Consider the following 15727-nt stretch of genomic DNA (forward strand, 5'->3'; position numbering starts at 1 on the left):
GGAGGAGGAAATATTCGTGTTGTGGGATCTTTGGTTAAAAGAAAATATGTTGTGATGGCCGATTTGGCTCATGTCCCCGTGTGCCCTGGGCCATATACTCTCTTTCTCGATTTGGTTTCCTGTGCTTTGATTCGGTTCCATTCGATGCTGTTCGTTCGCCAAGTGGGAATTAGGAGTTATCTCGCGCGGCCTCGATTGCAATTTGTGGTCACTTGCAGGCCCTTGCCGCGGGCTTATGCGGCCGTATGCAGACGTGCCATCCATCGATCATCCCGAGAGTAGCCCATCGGGGCCGCCGAGTGCAAAATGATTTCTCCAGGCTCTCTGTTTCGCTGTTGATTTATTCTGCGCATATGATGCATCTTCTCCGACACAAGCCGGGTCAGTAGCGACACCTCGCTAGAATCAGAACCACAGTTTGATCAATTCCTCACTGACGGCGTTGGGGGTCATGATGCCGTTTTCTGTGACGAGGGCCGTGATCAGTTCCGGCGGCGTGATTTCCACCATCCAATCATCCACATGTCCCGCAGCGCTGTTTCCTCCCTTTTTCTGGCTGGCCGCGTCCGAATCGCGAGCGGCGGTAATCCCGCTGGTGGAGAAGCGCAAGACATTCTGTTCGACCCCCATTCTTCGAAGATCACTGGGTCCGTACCCGAGCGGGAAGTTGCCCACAAACTTGTATGATTCCACGCACACGTGCAGGGGGATGGAACAGGACTTGGCGATGAGTCCGATTTGGTGCGTGCCGAGTTCTGTGACGATGGCACCGTTCTCCAGGACCGCGGTGGCGCCGATGAGGATCTGTGGTGGTGTGGCCGGAGAGGGCGGGAGGGACGCTAGCGCGTAGGCCAAGGCGTGCAGCGGGATTACGGTGGTGGGGATGGAAAGGGTTTGAAGCGAGGTGATGGAATCTGCGAGCGCCGACGAGATTTCCCCGGTTGGGGGAAGGACATAGATGACGTTGAAGGAGCGCTTTGATTCTGCCGCTGTAGTCAGCACGGCGTGGACCACCCGGCTATATCCGTAAGTAATGACCGTCGAGTCCTCTTTGATGAAGGGCAAGGCGTGATGGGCGATCTTGAGCCGTGCTTCATTGGCGCGCTTCACGAACAGAGACGACTGGGCGATGATGTGATGGCGCAACGCGGAAAAGTCGGACGTCGCGAGCGACGACGGCCGTTGCTGGAACGAGCTGATCAAGTACCGTTGAAACAGCTCCGTTCCGGCAGAGAGTGGGATCGGGTTGCGCTGCGACTGGAGCAGTCTCTTGGAGTGGCTCGATAAAAGGGCGAGGGTTTCGGAGATGGTTGTCAAGGGCGATGTGGCGAGGAGGTTGATCAGCGACTCAATGGCCGCGATTGGGGGTGTTATGTTTGGGTCACTCTCAATCAGCGAGTTGTAAGAAGCCACAATATCGAATGTCGTTGACGGCGACGACTCTTCAGCAGCTGCTGAGGGTTTAGACGCCGCCGGTGATGTTGATACTGGTGCTAGGAGAGTTGGAATGATTAGCGGATCCAAAGAGGAAGTGCCGCGTTATTTCCCATAGGACACTGCAGAAGGTTCATCTCAACCCAAGACACCAAACTCCGTCCAAGACTTTCGTTGATCCATGCTGAAAACAATCTCCAGGCCAACGTAGAGTCGTTTGAGTCATAGGAGGAAACGGGGATTGGGGGGAGATGCACTCACCAGTAGCCATGGGGGACTTTCTCCTTTCTTGACAGTATACAACAATGATATGCTTGTACAGGACTACATGCAAAATGGTCTCGGATTTTGACTGGATGTGGTGCTGGCAGCCCGGATCGTGGAATTTGATTTTCTCTGCTGGCGCTTGTATGGAACAGTTTAATTCAGGTGAGCAAGGCTCCGTCAAAGCCTTGTCGGAGGATCTTGGCGTGGGGGGAGGGCAGCCCCCGCGCCTATTCCTGTTTTGGACATGTCAACAAAGCAATGCGACTCCTCCAACTGAGCCTCAGTCATCACTTCGATGTTTCCTTTCTATCAATTCTTGTTAATTGAGGCCGAATCGCTATATCTTCCACAAGCAAAATGAACTCGCAATACCGTACTTCGATGCAACAGCAGCAGCGAGTCAAGAAGAAGGAGGAAGATCCCGCCGATTTTATGCGACTGGTTTGTTGTCTGCGACCTTTGTCCACAAAAAATGTGCTGACCACGTCTACAGTCTGAAAAGGAGATCGCGTCATGTATCAGCGAGATGGGCATCCCATTCCAACCTTCCGACATCCTGAGACCCAATCCGCAGGTCATTCAAATGGTTTTCGAGCACCTCGGCGAACTGGTGATGAACGCCACAAGAGACGCCCTCGATCCTGCCCTGCGCGCTGCCGCCGAAGACGTTTGTTCCGAGTTTCCCGACCTAGTACCCGTGGAGACGAGGCTGCTTATGGGCTTCTTCGTACAACTGCGAACCATGCTCGAACAGTGCGGAATCCAGGATTTCTCGTTCAACGACCTCGTTCGGCCGACCCATGATCGACTCGTCAAGATTCTCTCGTACACCATCAACTTTATTCGATTCCGCGAAACTCACACCAGCGTGATAGACGAAAATTTCAACAAGGCAGAAACCACAAAGGCCAGGATCGAGACGTTGTACACTGAGAATCAGAACATGGAGCAGAGGCTGGAAGAGATGAAGCGCAATAGAAAGGCAATGGAGGTCGCCGTCAAAGAGAAAATGCGACGGAACGACGAATTAAAAGCACGGTTGTTGGAGCTTCGAAAAGGCCAGGAAAGAGTGGCAGAACAGCTGGAGCGCGCCAAAGCCGAGAAATCACGCTCCCAATCAATGTTGGAGGAGAAGACCGAAAGACTGGTACGAGCGAGACAAGAGAGTGAGAAGTTGAGGCCATACGTGTTGCAAAGCCCGGCTGCCTTGCAGAGCACCCTGACTGAGCTATCGGACAACCTCGTACGCGAGAAGGCCCAGATCGATGCGTTAGAGCGGAGATGCCGCGCCCTCCAGACATCAGGTGACAGTTTCAACGTTGTTCAAAACGATGTACAGGCGTGTGTCAAAGTCCTGGAGGAGATTGCAGTGGAGCTCCAGAAAGAGGAGGAAGAAGACGCACGAGCGGCAAAGAATCGCGATGCTCTTGCAGAGCGTGGAAACAACGTTCGCGAAGTGGAACAGAATGAGAAACTGCTCCAGCGGCAGCTGAAGAAGTGGGAAGAACGCATCGAGGAGCTACGTCGGAAGCACAAGGATCGAGATGAAACCAATAAGATCAAAATGGACGAGCTGAGAGAGGTTCAGAAGCAGCTTCGAGATGAGAGGGCTGAGAAGGGCCGGGAGATGGAGAGAAGGAAAGTTCGGATCGAGCAGACCGAGAAGAAGGTGAGAGTCGCTCCAGTGCAACATTGCCGACGGTGGGTCTTGCTAACGAACATTTAGATGGCTGATCTCAAGGAGAACATCGAACAGGAGGTACACTCCGCGCACGAGGAGTATCTCAAACTTGAGTCCCACATCAAGTTGTATATTACGGAAATGGAGCAAAGTATGTGATTCGTTGCAATCTGTCACGACGTTTATGAAGGGATTGATCGACTCGCTGCTGAAGATACCCGGTTGTGTTGGCTGGTTCCTAGCTTTTTGGATTGTATGCGCTAAAGAGGCAAAGATCTTTCTTTCCCTTTTGCTCTTCAAACAAGCATTTCCTCGTCAGGGCTATTCCTGGCATGAACGACTGGATTATGCTCCTGTCGGTTCCGTTCGTGCTGTTCCTCGGCTCTGAACCATCTTGATGCAATCCTCATGACCGAAATGGTGCGGCGTCCCCAGCTTTGACCTGGCTCTCCTATCTTGACCGCTGCACTGAGCAGTTGGACTTCGGCCTGCCAAAGACGCGGACCTCGATTTGGATTCAAAGGGTCATTGATGTCCTTGCATTCCACTAGCTTCAACACACGATTGGTTCGGTAACCAGCAGAAACTGCGGTGGCAAGTGTCTGGGAGAGGCCTTGCAAAGTAAATTCAGAGGTTCCGTGGTGCATCGCCAGCAGATTCAGAATGATGATGGGACCCGGAGGCTGGGTTGAAGGTGCTACTGAGCGTGAGACGTAGCCAGAGAGATAGCCTCGGAGAATAGGGATGCTGGGACAGAAGACCAGATTGACGAACTGACTTGCACTCAGAACATGCAGAGTATGTGAGAGGAGAATGCGTTTGGGTTCAGGCAAGCGCTCGTCTGACTGAGTGTTGACCTCTTCCTGAAGCGGTGGTGTCTGTACTTCGGGTCGAACGCGTAGTTGGTCAAGCTGGACGAGAAGCTGTTCCAGAAAATCTCCTTTTGGAGAGCATATTACCAAGTCTGTGGGGATGTGACTTGGCTCTTGGAGGATGTCTTGGAGCAACTCAAGTTCATAGTCGTAATTGAGGATGATGGAGTTCATGAAGGAATGTTGAGAGGAGAGCCGCGCTTGGTATCTTCAGCCATTGTCTTTTGTCAGCGCAGAGACTTCCTCCGCTTGGATGAGCTGCTCCTGAGATAGTCTAGAGAAGAGTATCTAGTACAGAGTACTCTCCAGACTCGATCCGCGCTCGAGGAAAGAGGTGATGCTGGCCATGCCGCTCTCAGTTCAGTCCAAGGATGAGGCTTGGGGGCAGCCCGAGCGGAGAGAACCTCCCGGAGTTATCCTCTCGGAGTTATCAGGCTTGGCATGCTCGTTGCCGGCGGCATGCCTTTGAGGCTTTGACGTCTCCCACCAACAGAACATCATTCTCCTACACCTTGAACCTTTAGGTTGTACAAGCATGTTCCGGTGACACAGGACGAGAAGACCACAAAGACCTTGTGAAGATGGAATCCATCTCTCGCATTTCGTCCTTGATGGACCCAGGTCAGTCAACATGGATCCTTCCTGGTTGCAGTACACTGACCCAACCCAAGCACGAGACCTGACGGTCGAGGCTGCTCAAAGCATATCCAAAGCCATCAAGGGAGGAAGCTCGTCTGCTCGGAATAACATGCCCTTCGCCAAGCTCAAGGCTCTTCTTGACAGTAGAAGTGATCGCGATATCCTGGATGGCTTGAAAAGAGTGGTCTCGGTGCGGTTTTCCTCGCAAAAGTACAAACCGTGCCCCCTTCGCTTACCGTCGTGCAGATGATGTACCAGAACAAACCATGTCTACCGTACTTCTCATCGGTTGTCAAGAACGTTGCGAACCCTAACCTGGAGGTCAAGAAGCTCGTCTACATTTATCTCCTGCATTACGCCGAGTCCGATCCGGATTTGGCGTTGCTTTCCGTCAACGCCATCCAAAAGTCCCTCACAGACCAGAATCCACAGGTCCGGGCCTTGGCTCTGCGCACCATGTCCGGGATGCGAGTCCCAGTCATCAGCCAGATCGTTTCTCTGGCTATCAAACGGGGCGTGGGTGACATGAGCCCTCATGTGCGAAAGGCTGCTGCTCTCGCGATCCCAAAATGCTACAACCTCGACCCAAATACCCTGCCGCAATTGCTCGACTACATCTCCACGTTATTGGGTGATAAGCAGTATTTCGTTGTGGGTCCAGCAGTTCAGGCATTTCTCGAAGTGTGCCCCGATCGTATCGACCTTGTACACATGCATTACAGGAGTCTTGTCAAGAAATTGGTTGACATGGATGAATGGAGTCAGCTAGCAACCTTGAAGCTTCTCTTGTTCTATAGTCGACGCTGCTTCCCTCGTAAGACCCAAAAAGTCACCAAAGTCAACAAAAAGGGATTTTATGAGGACGAGCCCGAAGAGACCGTCGACACAGGCGAGGTGATGGAGGTGCTGGATCCAGATCTGGAACTATTTCTCCACGCTTGTAAGCCTTTGCTGCAAAGCCGAAGTGCAGCTGTTATCATCTCGGTCACCAGTTGCTATTTGTACCTGGGCACCCCGCACTATCTTCGAGAAGCTGTGGGCCCATTGATCGGACTGATGCGCGGACCGCCTGAAGTGGAGGAAGTGGCACTATGCAACATTGTCCTGGTTGCCTTGTCCGCGCCCGACCTCTTCGTTTCCTACGCGTCACATTTTCTGATCCGGGCACAAGATTCTCCGCATATATGGAAACTGAAGATCGAACTTCAGACCCTCATCTTTGCGCATGCGGCATTACATCTCAAGTCCATCATTCTTAGCGAGCTGGAGCATTTTTCTCACTCGTCAGACGTTGAACTCACACGCGAATCAGTCCGTGCTATTGGAAGATGTGCACAATCGGATCCCAAGGACGCTCACCGATGCTTCCAGGTTCTTCTGAACCAAATATCCAGCTTCGACAATACTCTGGTCTCGGAAGTGCTCACCGTCATGCGTCATCTAATTCAACAGGACCCAGCCTCCCACCGGAAGACTGTGGTGCGCCTGGCAAGGAACTTGGATAAAACCACGAGTCCCGAGGCTCGAGCTACAATCATATGGCTCGTGGGAGAATTCGCAAGCCTCGACCCGGACAACAACATAGCGCCTGACGTTTTGCGCATCCTGGCCAAAGGGTTTGCCGATGAAAGCGAATCTGCCAAACAACAGATTGTCTTACTCGCTGCCAAAGTCTATCTGCTGTTCTTGCAGAGAGGCACTGCCGGTTCTCGTGGCGAGAAAAATGATGCTGCAGAGTCTCCGGGCGACCCTGCAGAGGAATCACACCTCTCAACCGACTTGGACCACCCGATCTCCAAGCTATGGAACTACGTGCAGCTCCTGGCCCGCTACGACACGTCGTACGACCTCCGTGACCGAGCACGGCTTTTCAAAGCTCTGCTCGCCAACCCTGCATCCACCCAACTGGCGGCTCTGCTCCTTCTTGCACCCAAGCCCGTCCCACACTCTCCCTCCCCCTCGGAAAGTCGAAAAGGCCTGATGCTGGGCAGTACCACCCTCGTCCTGGGCACAGACGTGGCGGGCATTTTGGGGCTGCCGGGCTACGAGCAGCTACCAGACTGGGTGAGCGAAGGTCTTGAGCCCGATGCCAAACTCAGAGACGCAGGCGACGGTGGCGAGAAAGACGAATATGTGCCCATGGACAAAAGGACGGCAAGCTCTGTCGCCGCAAGTCGGAGATTAGATGAAGCCGTCAAGGAGCGGGGGTTGGAAAAGGTTGTTGCGGCGGGAACAACCAAGGCAAATGTGAAGCCTAGGACTCTTGACGATTGGCTGGCCGAGAGCGAGGAGGAGGGAGAAGAAGAGGAGGAAGAGGAGACCGAAGAGGAGACGGAAAGCGAGGAGACGGATGAAGAAGAGTCGGAGGAAGCAGGCTCCGAAGATGAAAGTGAGGAGGACGAGAGAGGAATGGCCAGAGGCCTGATGACCTCGCGGCCCTCATGAAACAATGCCTAGGGCGAGATAGGGTCAGATTCTGATCCGCGGATCATGATGCTTGAAACAGAGCAAGAAGAAAGTGCCGCGCACTTCCACACGAGACCTCAGCGGGCAGACTGCAGCAGTTGGGCACTGTGGCTCCTCCTTTCTCCCCGTACGTCTGCCGCCCTCGCTCCGCGGTCTTTTACGATATACGCAGTTGTTTCGTGATCTCGTGAATCATCTCTCAAGGGTATTTCATACCGCTGGATGCAGATTCTGTTACGGCAGTAGGTGCCGCTGCACTGGGATATTCTTGCACCTACGTATGTACTCTTATATCGCACTAGGTACCCCCATCAATGATTCAGTCGTTGAAAGTCGTCCTCCTGGCAGGTACTCGAGGGAGGATACCCAACCTTGGGGCGGGAGGATCGGTCCGTCCGAACTGCGGTCCATGGCGCTGACCATTCATGATTTCCACTGGCAAAAGCCGCCTCGGCCGGTGCGCACGGGCCAACGAGATAAAAGAGAATACCGGTAGGGTGAGGGAGTGTTCTTTTGTTCCTTAAAGGGCACGACTGTCCGGCGTTAATCAATATTACCGTAGGTACTACGCTAGGCGCACCGATGGCGAGACGGGGCGGTGATCCCTTCCTGACATCGAACCAAAGCCGCCTCCCTCGATTCACCTATTTTCCGCAACTACGATCAAGGGTTACCCTACTTGGTACGTCGTTGTTAGGGTGCCGGACAAAGAGCGGGTGGGTTGACGCCCAATTCTCACCAGCCGGAAGCATTCTGCTCTCCAGATCCGAGTTCGGTCAATACCTAGGTAGCTGTGCTTCAAAACGGAGACGACTCCGAATTATTACCCATGCATACCCTACAGCGAGGTCCGTGCAGACGACAAGGCACACACACACACACTCCCGGTTGGTACCGTACGTTTCGGCCGAAAAATGGATATTAAAAACTGGGAAAGAAACTAAAAAGCGCACCGGGTCATCTCGCTTGGAACAAGGACGCGGTAAATACCTAGTACGGAGTCAATAGTGGATCAGGATCTCCCTTCCTCAGCGTTCGGAACTGGGACGAAAATGCTCCTGATGCCCCCGAGTGAGATCGTCGTTGGTGCTCCGTAATAATGATTCTTTTGTTTTGGGTTTCTGAAACGTCTTAGATGATGGGGGGGAGAGGGGGAGAGCTGGGGCGCCTTGCGCAGCCTTGTCATCATCACATCTCACCTGGGAGGGGGTTCTCGGGACGATTGCTCCCGGCTTCCATTTCATACTATATCGTCGTGAGCACGGATTTAGGATATTTCTTCTTTGGGGAGGGATGTGCTCCAGAGTTAGGCGCGTTTCGGGGCACGCGAGATTCTGCGTCGATGCAAGTGAGTGGTACCTTGGTATGACCTACTCGTAGAAGCAAGGGGATGAAACTAGCAGGCGGTGGAGATATTGCACTCGCAGACGCCCTCTGTAAATTTGGTTTCTGGATCTTTGGCTCAATGTCGATTTGGGATGGCGAAGAATGTCGCGAGATCCTCTACCGAGTCCTGTAGATCATTCAACCCGACACGGTGGTACTAGATTGACTGGCTGGGTTGAACGGGTAAAGACGAAGGATGCCCACGGGTACGATGTACCTCCCTTCCTCTGAACGCCGCCATCTCAAAAGTACCTAGGTAGGTATCTAGGTACCTTTGTTCGGCAGCGTCCTCGTTCCGTGCGATAGGCCATGGGCAGATTCAAACTAGGCCCGAGATGGAGAAAGCTGATGGCCTGACAGTGGACAAGGGTTGGATGCTTTGCTTCTTCGGTAAAGTTCCATCGACGAAGCATTCCACGATACAAGATCAAGTACACAGCAGGTACGAGTCCGCCGCCCACCGTCCCAGTGATCGTAGATAACCCATCAGCGATCGGCCACGGCGAGCTGTCTACCGGTAGTCCAAGGTTGTCATCTTCCTTCGTGCCGAACACACTCCATAGCCAGCCGCTAAGGTCTCGGTAAGCCCACGCCTAGCGAGTCCAGCACTCTCGCCTCGAGGACCCGAAGTGACGAGCATCAGAAGAAAACCCCATTATTGCGTCCGTGTGTTCGGCCTGTGTCTCTCCAGGTTCGCTGACAGGGCAATTACCGGGCATGACTTTCTCAGACTTCAACGCTTCTAACAACGTTTGGGGCCCTCCTCCAGGGCTTTTGTCAAGCAGACGACAGGAGGTGTACCATGTACTGGGGACAAGCAGTGGTCGCATGTTTGCCCTCTCTTTCAGGTAAATTCTTCGACAGAGGCTCAAGCCCACCCCGGGGGATGTAGAAAGAATCCGGTTGGCGAGAAGATATCAAAAAGTGTCAATCCACATTTTTCCCGTTGCGGTCTTGCCTGCCTGCCTCGTTGATGTCGCCCAACGGGATCCAATATGGGCAGCTTGGATATCCTGGCGCATTGCCGCTCTTCGAAGCCCATCCTGTCCATAAGATGATATGTCAGGTGATGAAAACAGTTTTCCCCCACAAAAGGTTCAACGGCCCCCTTCCTCTGGCCGATTAGCGCCCGTTTTCCAAGTCGACGGTCATACTTTGTAACCGCAAAGTCTTCGATGCTGAGGGTCTGGCTGACGGACGCTTTGCATTGCCGGGCTATCCCTTCCCGCTCGCTAGGAGAACAGCGATGATGTGGATAGTAATGACTGCGTAGAGAGGTAATTAGTACGAGTGAACAGTGGCGAGCACGGCATATCTTGATAGTTTTGTGTGTCAGCGCCAGCGCCTTAGCATGGACTTTCTTTGCCCGTGTCTTCGGTATGGTTAGGCAGGTACGAGTTAGAACAAGGTTGATACACTGGGCAAAAGGAAGAGATCCACTGCTAATCCAAATCCATGGTGCTGTCCCTCCCCTACTCGTCCTTGTATGATGTGTGCGCACGCCGCAAAGTGGTCATCTCTTTCCTATCTAAAATCTCGTCCGCCGTCGCTCCGGGCTGCGATTGTGCGGAGTAGTTAGTAATGAGGCCAACCGCGAGGGTGCCCTGAACGGAAGGACTGATCTGTCTGACATGGAAATCAAGGAAAACGTGCTCGAGTGCTCCTCTACGCCCTACCCCTTCACCAAGGATCCCACGTTCTGTACAGTGCTGACAGGGGAAACCGGTTTCAGCCTGACCAGACCATGGAGCGAGCCACTCCCATAGGTCTCCCGCGAACTTGAGTTCTCACGCCTGGGGATCCATTGTCTACCGTCGTGGGAGCGTCTGGTGCTGTGTGGGAATCCGGAGTCCGGCTTCGGGCCCTGCAGCGGAAAGCTAGGCTCAAGAGTTGAAAACTTATGTCGTCCATCAATGCAGCGACATTGAAGGGAGATAGAAGGGACTTGAAAGAGATAGGAGACCGAAAACACAGATCCTGCAAGCAATGGAGTGGCGCTCTTATTTCTTCATTTGTATCGTAGAGACCAGCCTCACCAAGAGGACAAGATCGAGGCTGCAGAGTCGCCGTCCAATTTGCCGAGCAACAATCATCATTGCTCTACCATCCTAACCCTTATCCTTCTGCAATTGTACCCGTCGAAATGTGCTCTTGCTGAACGGTGTTGGCGTCAGAACCTTCAGATTCTAATCACCCCGCTCTTTTCCTGACTTCCCTGTATTCAACTTTCCCATAGATACTGAATCCTTCTCCTCCATTGTAAGACCAGCCCTTCTGGTGTTGGTAGGGCACTGAAGCGACCCAAGAAAAACAACACCCAACTCCAGACGAATATTTTCGCTTTTTGCGCTCAAAAGAGATCAAACTTGTGTCAACCGGGGAATCCTGTGAACGCAACACCGTAAACACCACCCCATGATAATTAGGACTGGAACGCCCAGATCGAGAAAGGACAAGTAGTCGTAGAAAAGTCGTCATCGCATCATCAAAATGCTCAGAAAATGTCAAATGTGAGAATGTTGAAAGAGGCTGCGCCCCGAGCGCGGCAAGGGCGCCGGAGGCGAACATGGACCAATGCTAGCTGACAGCGGATGACTCTTGTTGAGCGGGATTCCTCTGTTGGGGTTGTTCGACCTCTGAAGCTTCCTGGCTTGCTTCCTGGGCGGCTCCATGACCTGGTTCAACAGTAATGGTGGCTTCGTGCACACATCTCTCGCAGATCTTGTGATGGCAGTTGGGGCATTCTTCAGCATCGACCTCAAAACCACTTCGACATTCATGGCACGTTCCACCCTCAGCACTTGGCCGGGGAGCCTCATTTACGAGTTCGGCAGGGCCAGTTGTTGTTGGGTCTTGCGAGTATTTCGTCCGGTCTTTCTTTGGCGGGTACCGTGAGCATCGAGTACAACGCCGATGTTGACATCCCACGCAGATTCTATCGCGACCAAATGTCGTGGAACAATTGTGACAGGTGTACCTGACTCTCATTCGTATGTTCTTGTACACTCTTTCTGGGGTTCCTCTGTATCTCGGTTCCCATTCTGCCTCGTCCAGTTCCAGGTTGTGCCTGGCAAAGATTGCTTGTGCTTTAGTGAACCGCATGTGTGACTCGGCTGTGGTGTCCTTCTTGGCATCGACAGGTTCTTGTGGCGATGTCAAGTCAGGTTCGTTAGGCTGTGCGGGCTCCTCCGATGTATCGTCGACTTCCAATTCAGGCGAATGCTCGGTGGGGGGTTCTCTGTGAAGGTTTAGTGACGACGTCTTTGGGGGATTTGATGGCACTGACGGTCTGAGTGTATCTGCAGCTCCTTCCCTCTGGGGAGCGATAGCAGCAGCGGGAACAGGTGGTGTAGTAGTGGCAGATGAAGAGATTTGTGTGGCAGTAGGTTTTTCTCTAAAGAAATCCTTGACTCTGTTCCAGACCGTTTTCAAGCCCTTCTTTTCCTCCGACGGTTGTGCTTCCGCCGCTTCCATTGGCAGAGTGGAATGGATGGCCTAACAGAGGTGGTGTCATAGGAGATAGAAGGCAATCAGCAAGAGCGCACCACACGGCCTGGAAGTCAGAGATCGGGTGGCTTGATGATGCGACTATTGGTTGTTCGGCTGACCCAGGGAATTGGTACAGCGAGGGTGGTGAAGAAAGGCCAGGCGTCGATTATTGGTGGTGCAATTCCGCAGGAGTGGATTGGAATGTGACTTGTCCGGCAGCGAGATCCCTGTTCCCAACGCTGCGGTCCATTGACTTGCCCAGTCGAACTTCCCACACCGTGCCCTTTTAGACAGCCGGTCAGGTGTCGCAGGATAGAGTGATGTTGTGTAGTACTGATGGAAGGGGCTCGCAGGGAGTCGATGAAACGATCAGGCAGGCCAGTGACGGTGTATTGAAAAGTTGCTAGTCGCAGGTCTTAATTGGGGATCAGTGCTGATCCTCAATGGCAGCTCACGGCTAGAGGACCGGTGCCGGAGAATTTCCTCTGGGTGCAAAGCTCACAGTTGCTGATGTGAACGATCGACAGTGTCGCAAAGTTTGATACACGGATGCTAGTATACTAGGCGAAAGACGAGGATGCGGTAGGTAGGGAGGATCAGCAACAGGCGACGAAGAGACCAAGAGTCGAAAGGGTGGAAGAAGACAAAGATGAGCTGGATGGTGCGTGAAGTAGTGTGGAGATAAGGAAAGAAAAGAGGAGAAACCACACGCGGGTGTGGATGTGGAATGGAAGCAGAAGCAGAAGCAGAAGCAGAAGAGGCAACATTGAACCCCGAGCATTGAGCTTTGGAGCGACGAGATCCAACGATGATGCAGCACTTGGCAGCGAGGAGCTGCAGACAGGATTTGCGAGTCTGGGAGTCTGGGAGCCTGGGGGAACGTGCACTGCAGTCGAGGGGCCACTAAGTCTGGGAGCCGGCATGCATTTAGGGTGGGAACTACAGCTGCTAGGCTTCCGGAATCCAGAGCCCCAGCCAACAGAAGCCCGACCGAAGTGGGCGACTCCAGCCTAACAAGCATGTGGAAACTGGACAGCGTGGGTGCAAGAGTCATGGGCTTTTTAGGAGGGCGAGGCACCCAGAGGGGGAAATGCGACCTGGGAATCAAGGAGTTAGGCAGCGAGGCAGCAACACTCTGGGCACTGTGGGCAGGAAGCTTTCAGGGTTAACCTTGGAAGGGGAAGTGTTGGGGTGGGGAGAGGGGAGCCATGCCGTTCTCTTTGTCGGCGCAGTGGGTGCCACCGACCTGGAAGGCGCCAAAAGGGTGCCCGTCTTATCACACCACCTATGGGATCACCGGGACGGCAACAGTGGGCATCCGCAAAGACTTCTGCACACAAGCGACCCGAGACCCAAAGGGAAGTGCCGAATGCTCAGCTGGTTTAAGGTTAGAGGAACGCCCGGGAAGCTGCTTGGGCCCGTGCAGGCCTAGTTCCGCTGCTACTAATGGGGTCCTCCAGGGCGCCGGTGCTATGGCCTCGGGTACGTGGCAACTGCCAGTGCCCCCCTCCGAGCCACCTATCAGCGGTAGCCATGCCAAATAGTACCTCGTATAGAGGTAGCCACCCAGCAAGCTGCTGAATCCGGTGCCAGAATAAATTTCAAGAAAAAACAATGCTGGAGACGGAGCGACTCTCGCGCAGCAACATTGTCCACTAATAATGTCCAAAGCCTCTTGAAAACTCTTTTGCTGTCTCGCCTCCAGTGGCCCAGCCCTTGCCTAGCCATGCAACCGACCGCTTTCGATGCAGTGTTCCTCGGAATTCAACCACTCCTGCAAACCGTGTACAGTACCTAGGTACATGCCATCACCACCATCCTTCGCACGCGTCCTTCCCCAGCTCAAAGGGAAATCGACTTTTCCTCATGCAGTGTCTGACTTCTGCTCGCCTTGCTCACCCAAGGAATCAGCGAAGATCCCTCCGCCGGCACAAGTTGCGCCGATGGCTCCAAGGCAACGGGTGAACTTGCAGCGGCCAGCTCCGTCGAATTTTCTATAACCCAGTTGACCTGCAGCAGCCCAGTCCTTCTTCACTCTAGCCTCAGACCTTTTCCTGCACATCCCCAAACTATTTCTTGCCTCAACCATTGGCGGCGTGGCGGATTCGGCACATTGCCCAGCTGTCAAATCCACCTGGCGCTCTGCAACCTCGCTTGACGAATCCATCGGTGTTACGGCCCATCCCAGCGGTACCAGGAGTCCAGGACGGAGGGATATTGAAAGACCTCTGAGACTACTGGGGATATAATGGGAATATTCAGCCACAGGGCAAATCGTCCAACAGCGGTGAATTGTGGGGAGCGACTCCGTTCGATCCATCCTGATACGTGACAAAGCATACACATGCAACCGACTTCTTCTCGGACCGTCCGAGTTGGACGGCACCCGAGCAAAGAAGGAGAGCCACATTACCAGTAGGGCTTTTCAAAGCTGGTAGACCTGCATACCCCCGCCCAGAATGTCATGCAGGCAGTCCTTGTGGCGACCTCAGGCAGCAGTAACGTACCTCGTAATCCTCCACGCTCGCCAACGCACAGCTGGGTCCCCAACGAGGAGCTCCTGCTTTACTGTTTCCAGGAGGATACGGCTACACATACCAATCTCCAATGACCAAATAATTCACCTACATCCGCTCGTGCCGTTGCTCTGAGCTGCCATGTTGGCCGCCAGATTGTCCCAACTTCGCGCAGCCGTTGACTTCTTGTTCTGTGGAGAGAGCAGCCAGGACAACCTTCCTGCTGAGTTCTTAGCTAAAAGCTTTAAGGTGAAGCCCCAAAATCCTGGTGTACCTGCTTCGGGGCGCCCAGACTTTAGACTGGGGATTGACTCGCCCGGGTGATACTGTGCCCGAGCCCGAGCGATCATCGAACGTTGTCTTCAATCTTCCCCTCAACTCCTAGTACACTCAGGGGACGGCGCAGTGACTCACAGTATCTTCAAATGGGTTTGTAGGCACACCTGAAAGAGCCATGAGTTGAGCTTGCAAGTATCAAATCTTCGGCTTACTACCATTTCCCACCTGGGCAATCTAGAGGCGCTCCAAGATCCGACGAAGCGTTCATCGTGCACAGGCCTTCCCCCGGATCACCTCCCTAGTGGCTCTCGTGGCAACACACCAGGCGAAGCTAAGAGAAATTTGGGCGATCCGTCAAACGGCCAATGACCAGGATCTTAGCGTGGTCATCGACTGCCACATGTGCTGCCACAAACTGCATCGACCCGTGCCAACAAAGTCAGTTTGTCTGGACGCGAAGGTACGATTGCATCACGGTGACCTCGTGGGAGATCGAAGGTGGTAGAAGCCGAGCAATTGCAGGGGAATCCTCAATACGATCATGCAAGTCGATGCTACTGCTGGCCCGGGTGCTAGGTTCTGTACAAGTTCTTACCCCTGGCTCATACGTCTTACAAAGGACAGCGGCTCAGACACACGATTCCTGATAGTCTCTCGTTTTTGTTTCAGCTCCACGACTAACTAATGGCAGGGCCGTC

The 15727-nt window shown here is 53.5% G+C and overlaps 5 protein-coding genes across 5 annotated transcripts; 2 read left to right on the forward strand and 3 right to left on the reverse strand.

The window, feature by feature from the left end:
* Positions 1–405: 405 nt before the first annotated feature.
* On the reverse strand, positions 406–1705 carry Z520_00488 (uncharacterized protein; the record flags this gene model as incomplete). Its single annotated transcript, XM_016771009.1, has 2 exons — positions 406–1493; positions 1696–1705. The coding sequence occupies 2 exons, from the start codon at positions 1703–1705 to the stop codon at positions 406–408; spliced, it is 1098 nt and encodes a 365-aa protein (XP_016637919.1).
* Positions 1706–2058: 353 nt separating this feature from the next.
* Positions 2059–3541, forward strand: Z520_00489 (uncharacterized protein; the record flags this gene model as incomplete). Its single annotated transcript, XM_016771010.1, has 3 exons — positions 2059–2142; positions 2195–3370; positions 3428–3541. 3 exons carry the CDS (start codon positions 2059–2061, stop codon positions 3539–3541), a joined length of 1374 nt encoding a protein of 457 aa, XP_016637920.1.
* Positions 3542–3678: 137 nt separating this feature from the next.
* On the reverse strand, positions 3679–4428 carry Z520_00490 (uncharacterized protein; the record flags this gene model as incomplete). Its single annotated transcript, XM_016771011.1, has 1 exon — positions 3679–4428. The coding sequence occupies one exon, from the start codon at positions 4426–4428 to the stop codon at positions 3679–3681; it is 750 nt and encodes a 249-aa protein (XP_016637921.1).
* Positions 4429–4885: 457 nt separating this feature from the next.
* Positions 4886–7338, forward strand: Z520_00491 (uncharacterized protein; the record flags this gene model as incomplete). Its single annotated transcript, XM_016771012.1, has 2 exons — positions 4886–5083; positions 5140–7338. 2 exons carry the CDS (start codon positions 4886–4888, stop codon positions 7336–7338), a joined length of 2397 nt encoding a protein of 798 aa, XP_016637922.1.
* A 3984-nt stretch (positions 7339–11322) lies between these two features.
* On the reverse strand, positions 11323–12219 carry Z520_00492 (uncharacterized protein; the record flags this gene model as incomplete). Its single annotated transcript, XM_016771013.1, has 1 exon — positions 11323–12219. One exon carries the CDS (start codon positions 12217–12219, stop codon positions 11323–11325), a length of 897 nt encoding a protein of 298 aa, XP_016637923.1.
* Between the last annotated feature and the right edge of the window lie 3508 nt (positions 12220–15727).

The sequence above is a fragment of the Fonsecaea multimorphosa genome (genome assembly GCF_000836435.1).
Source record: "Fonsecaea multimorphosa CBS 102226 unplaced genomic scaffold supercont1.1, whole genome shotgun sequence".
NCBI lineage: Eukaryota > Fungi > Ascomycota > Eurotiomycetes > Chaetothyriales > Herpotrichiellaceae > Fonsecaea > Fonsecaea multimorphosa.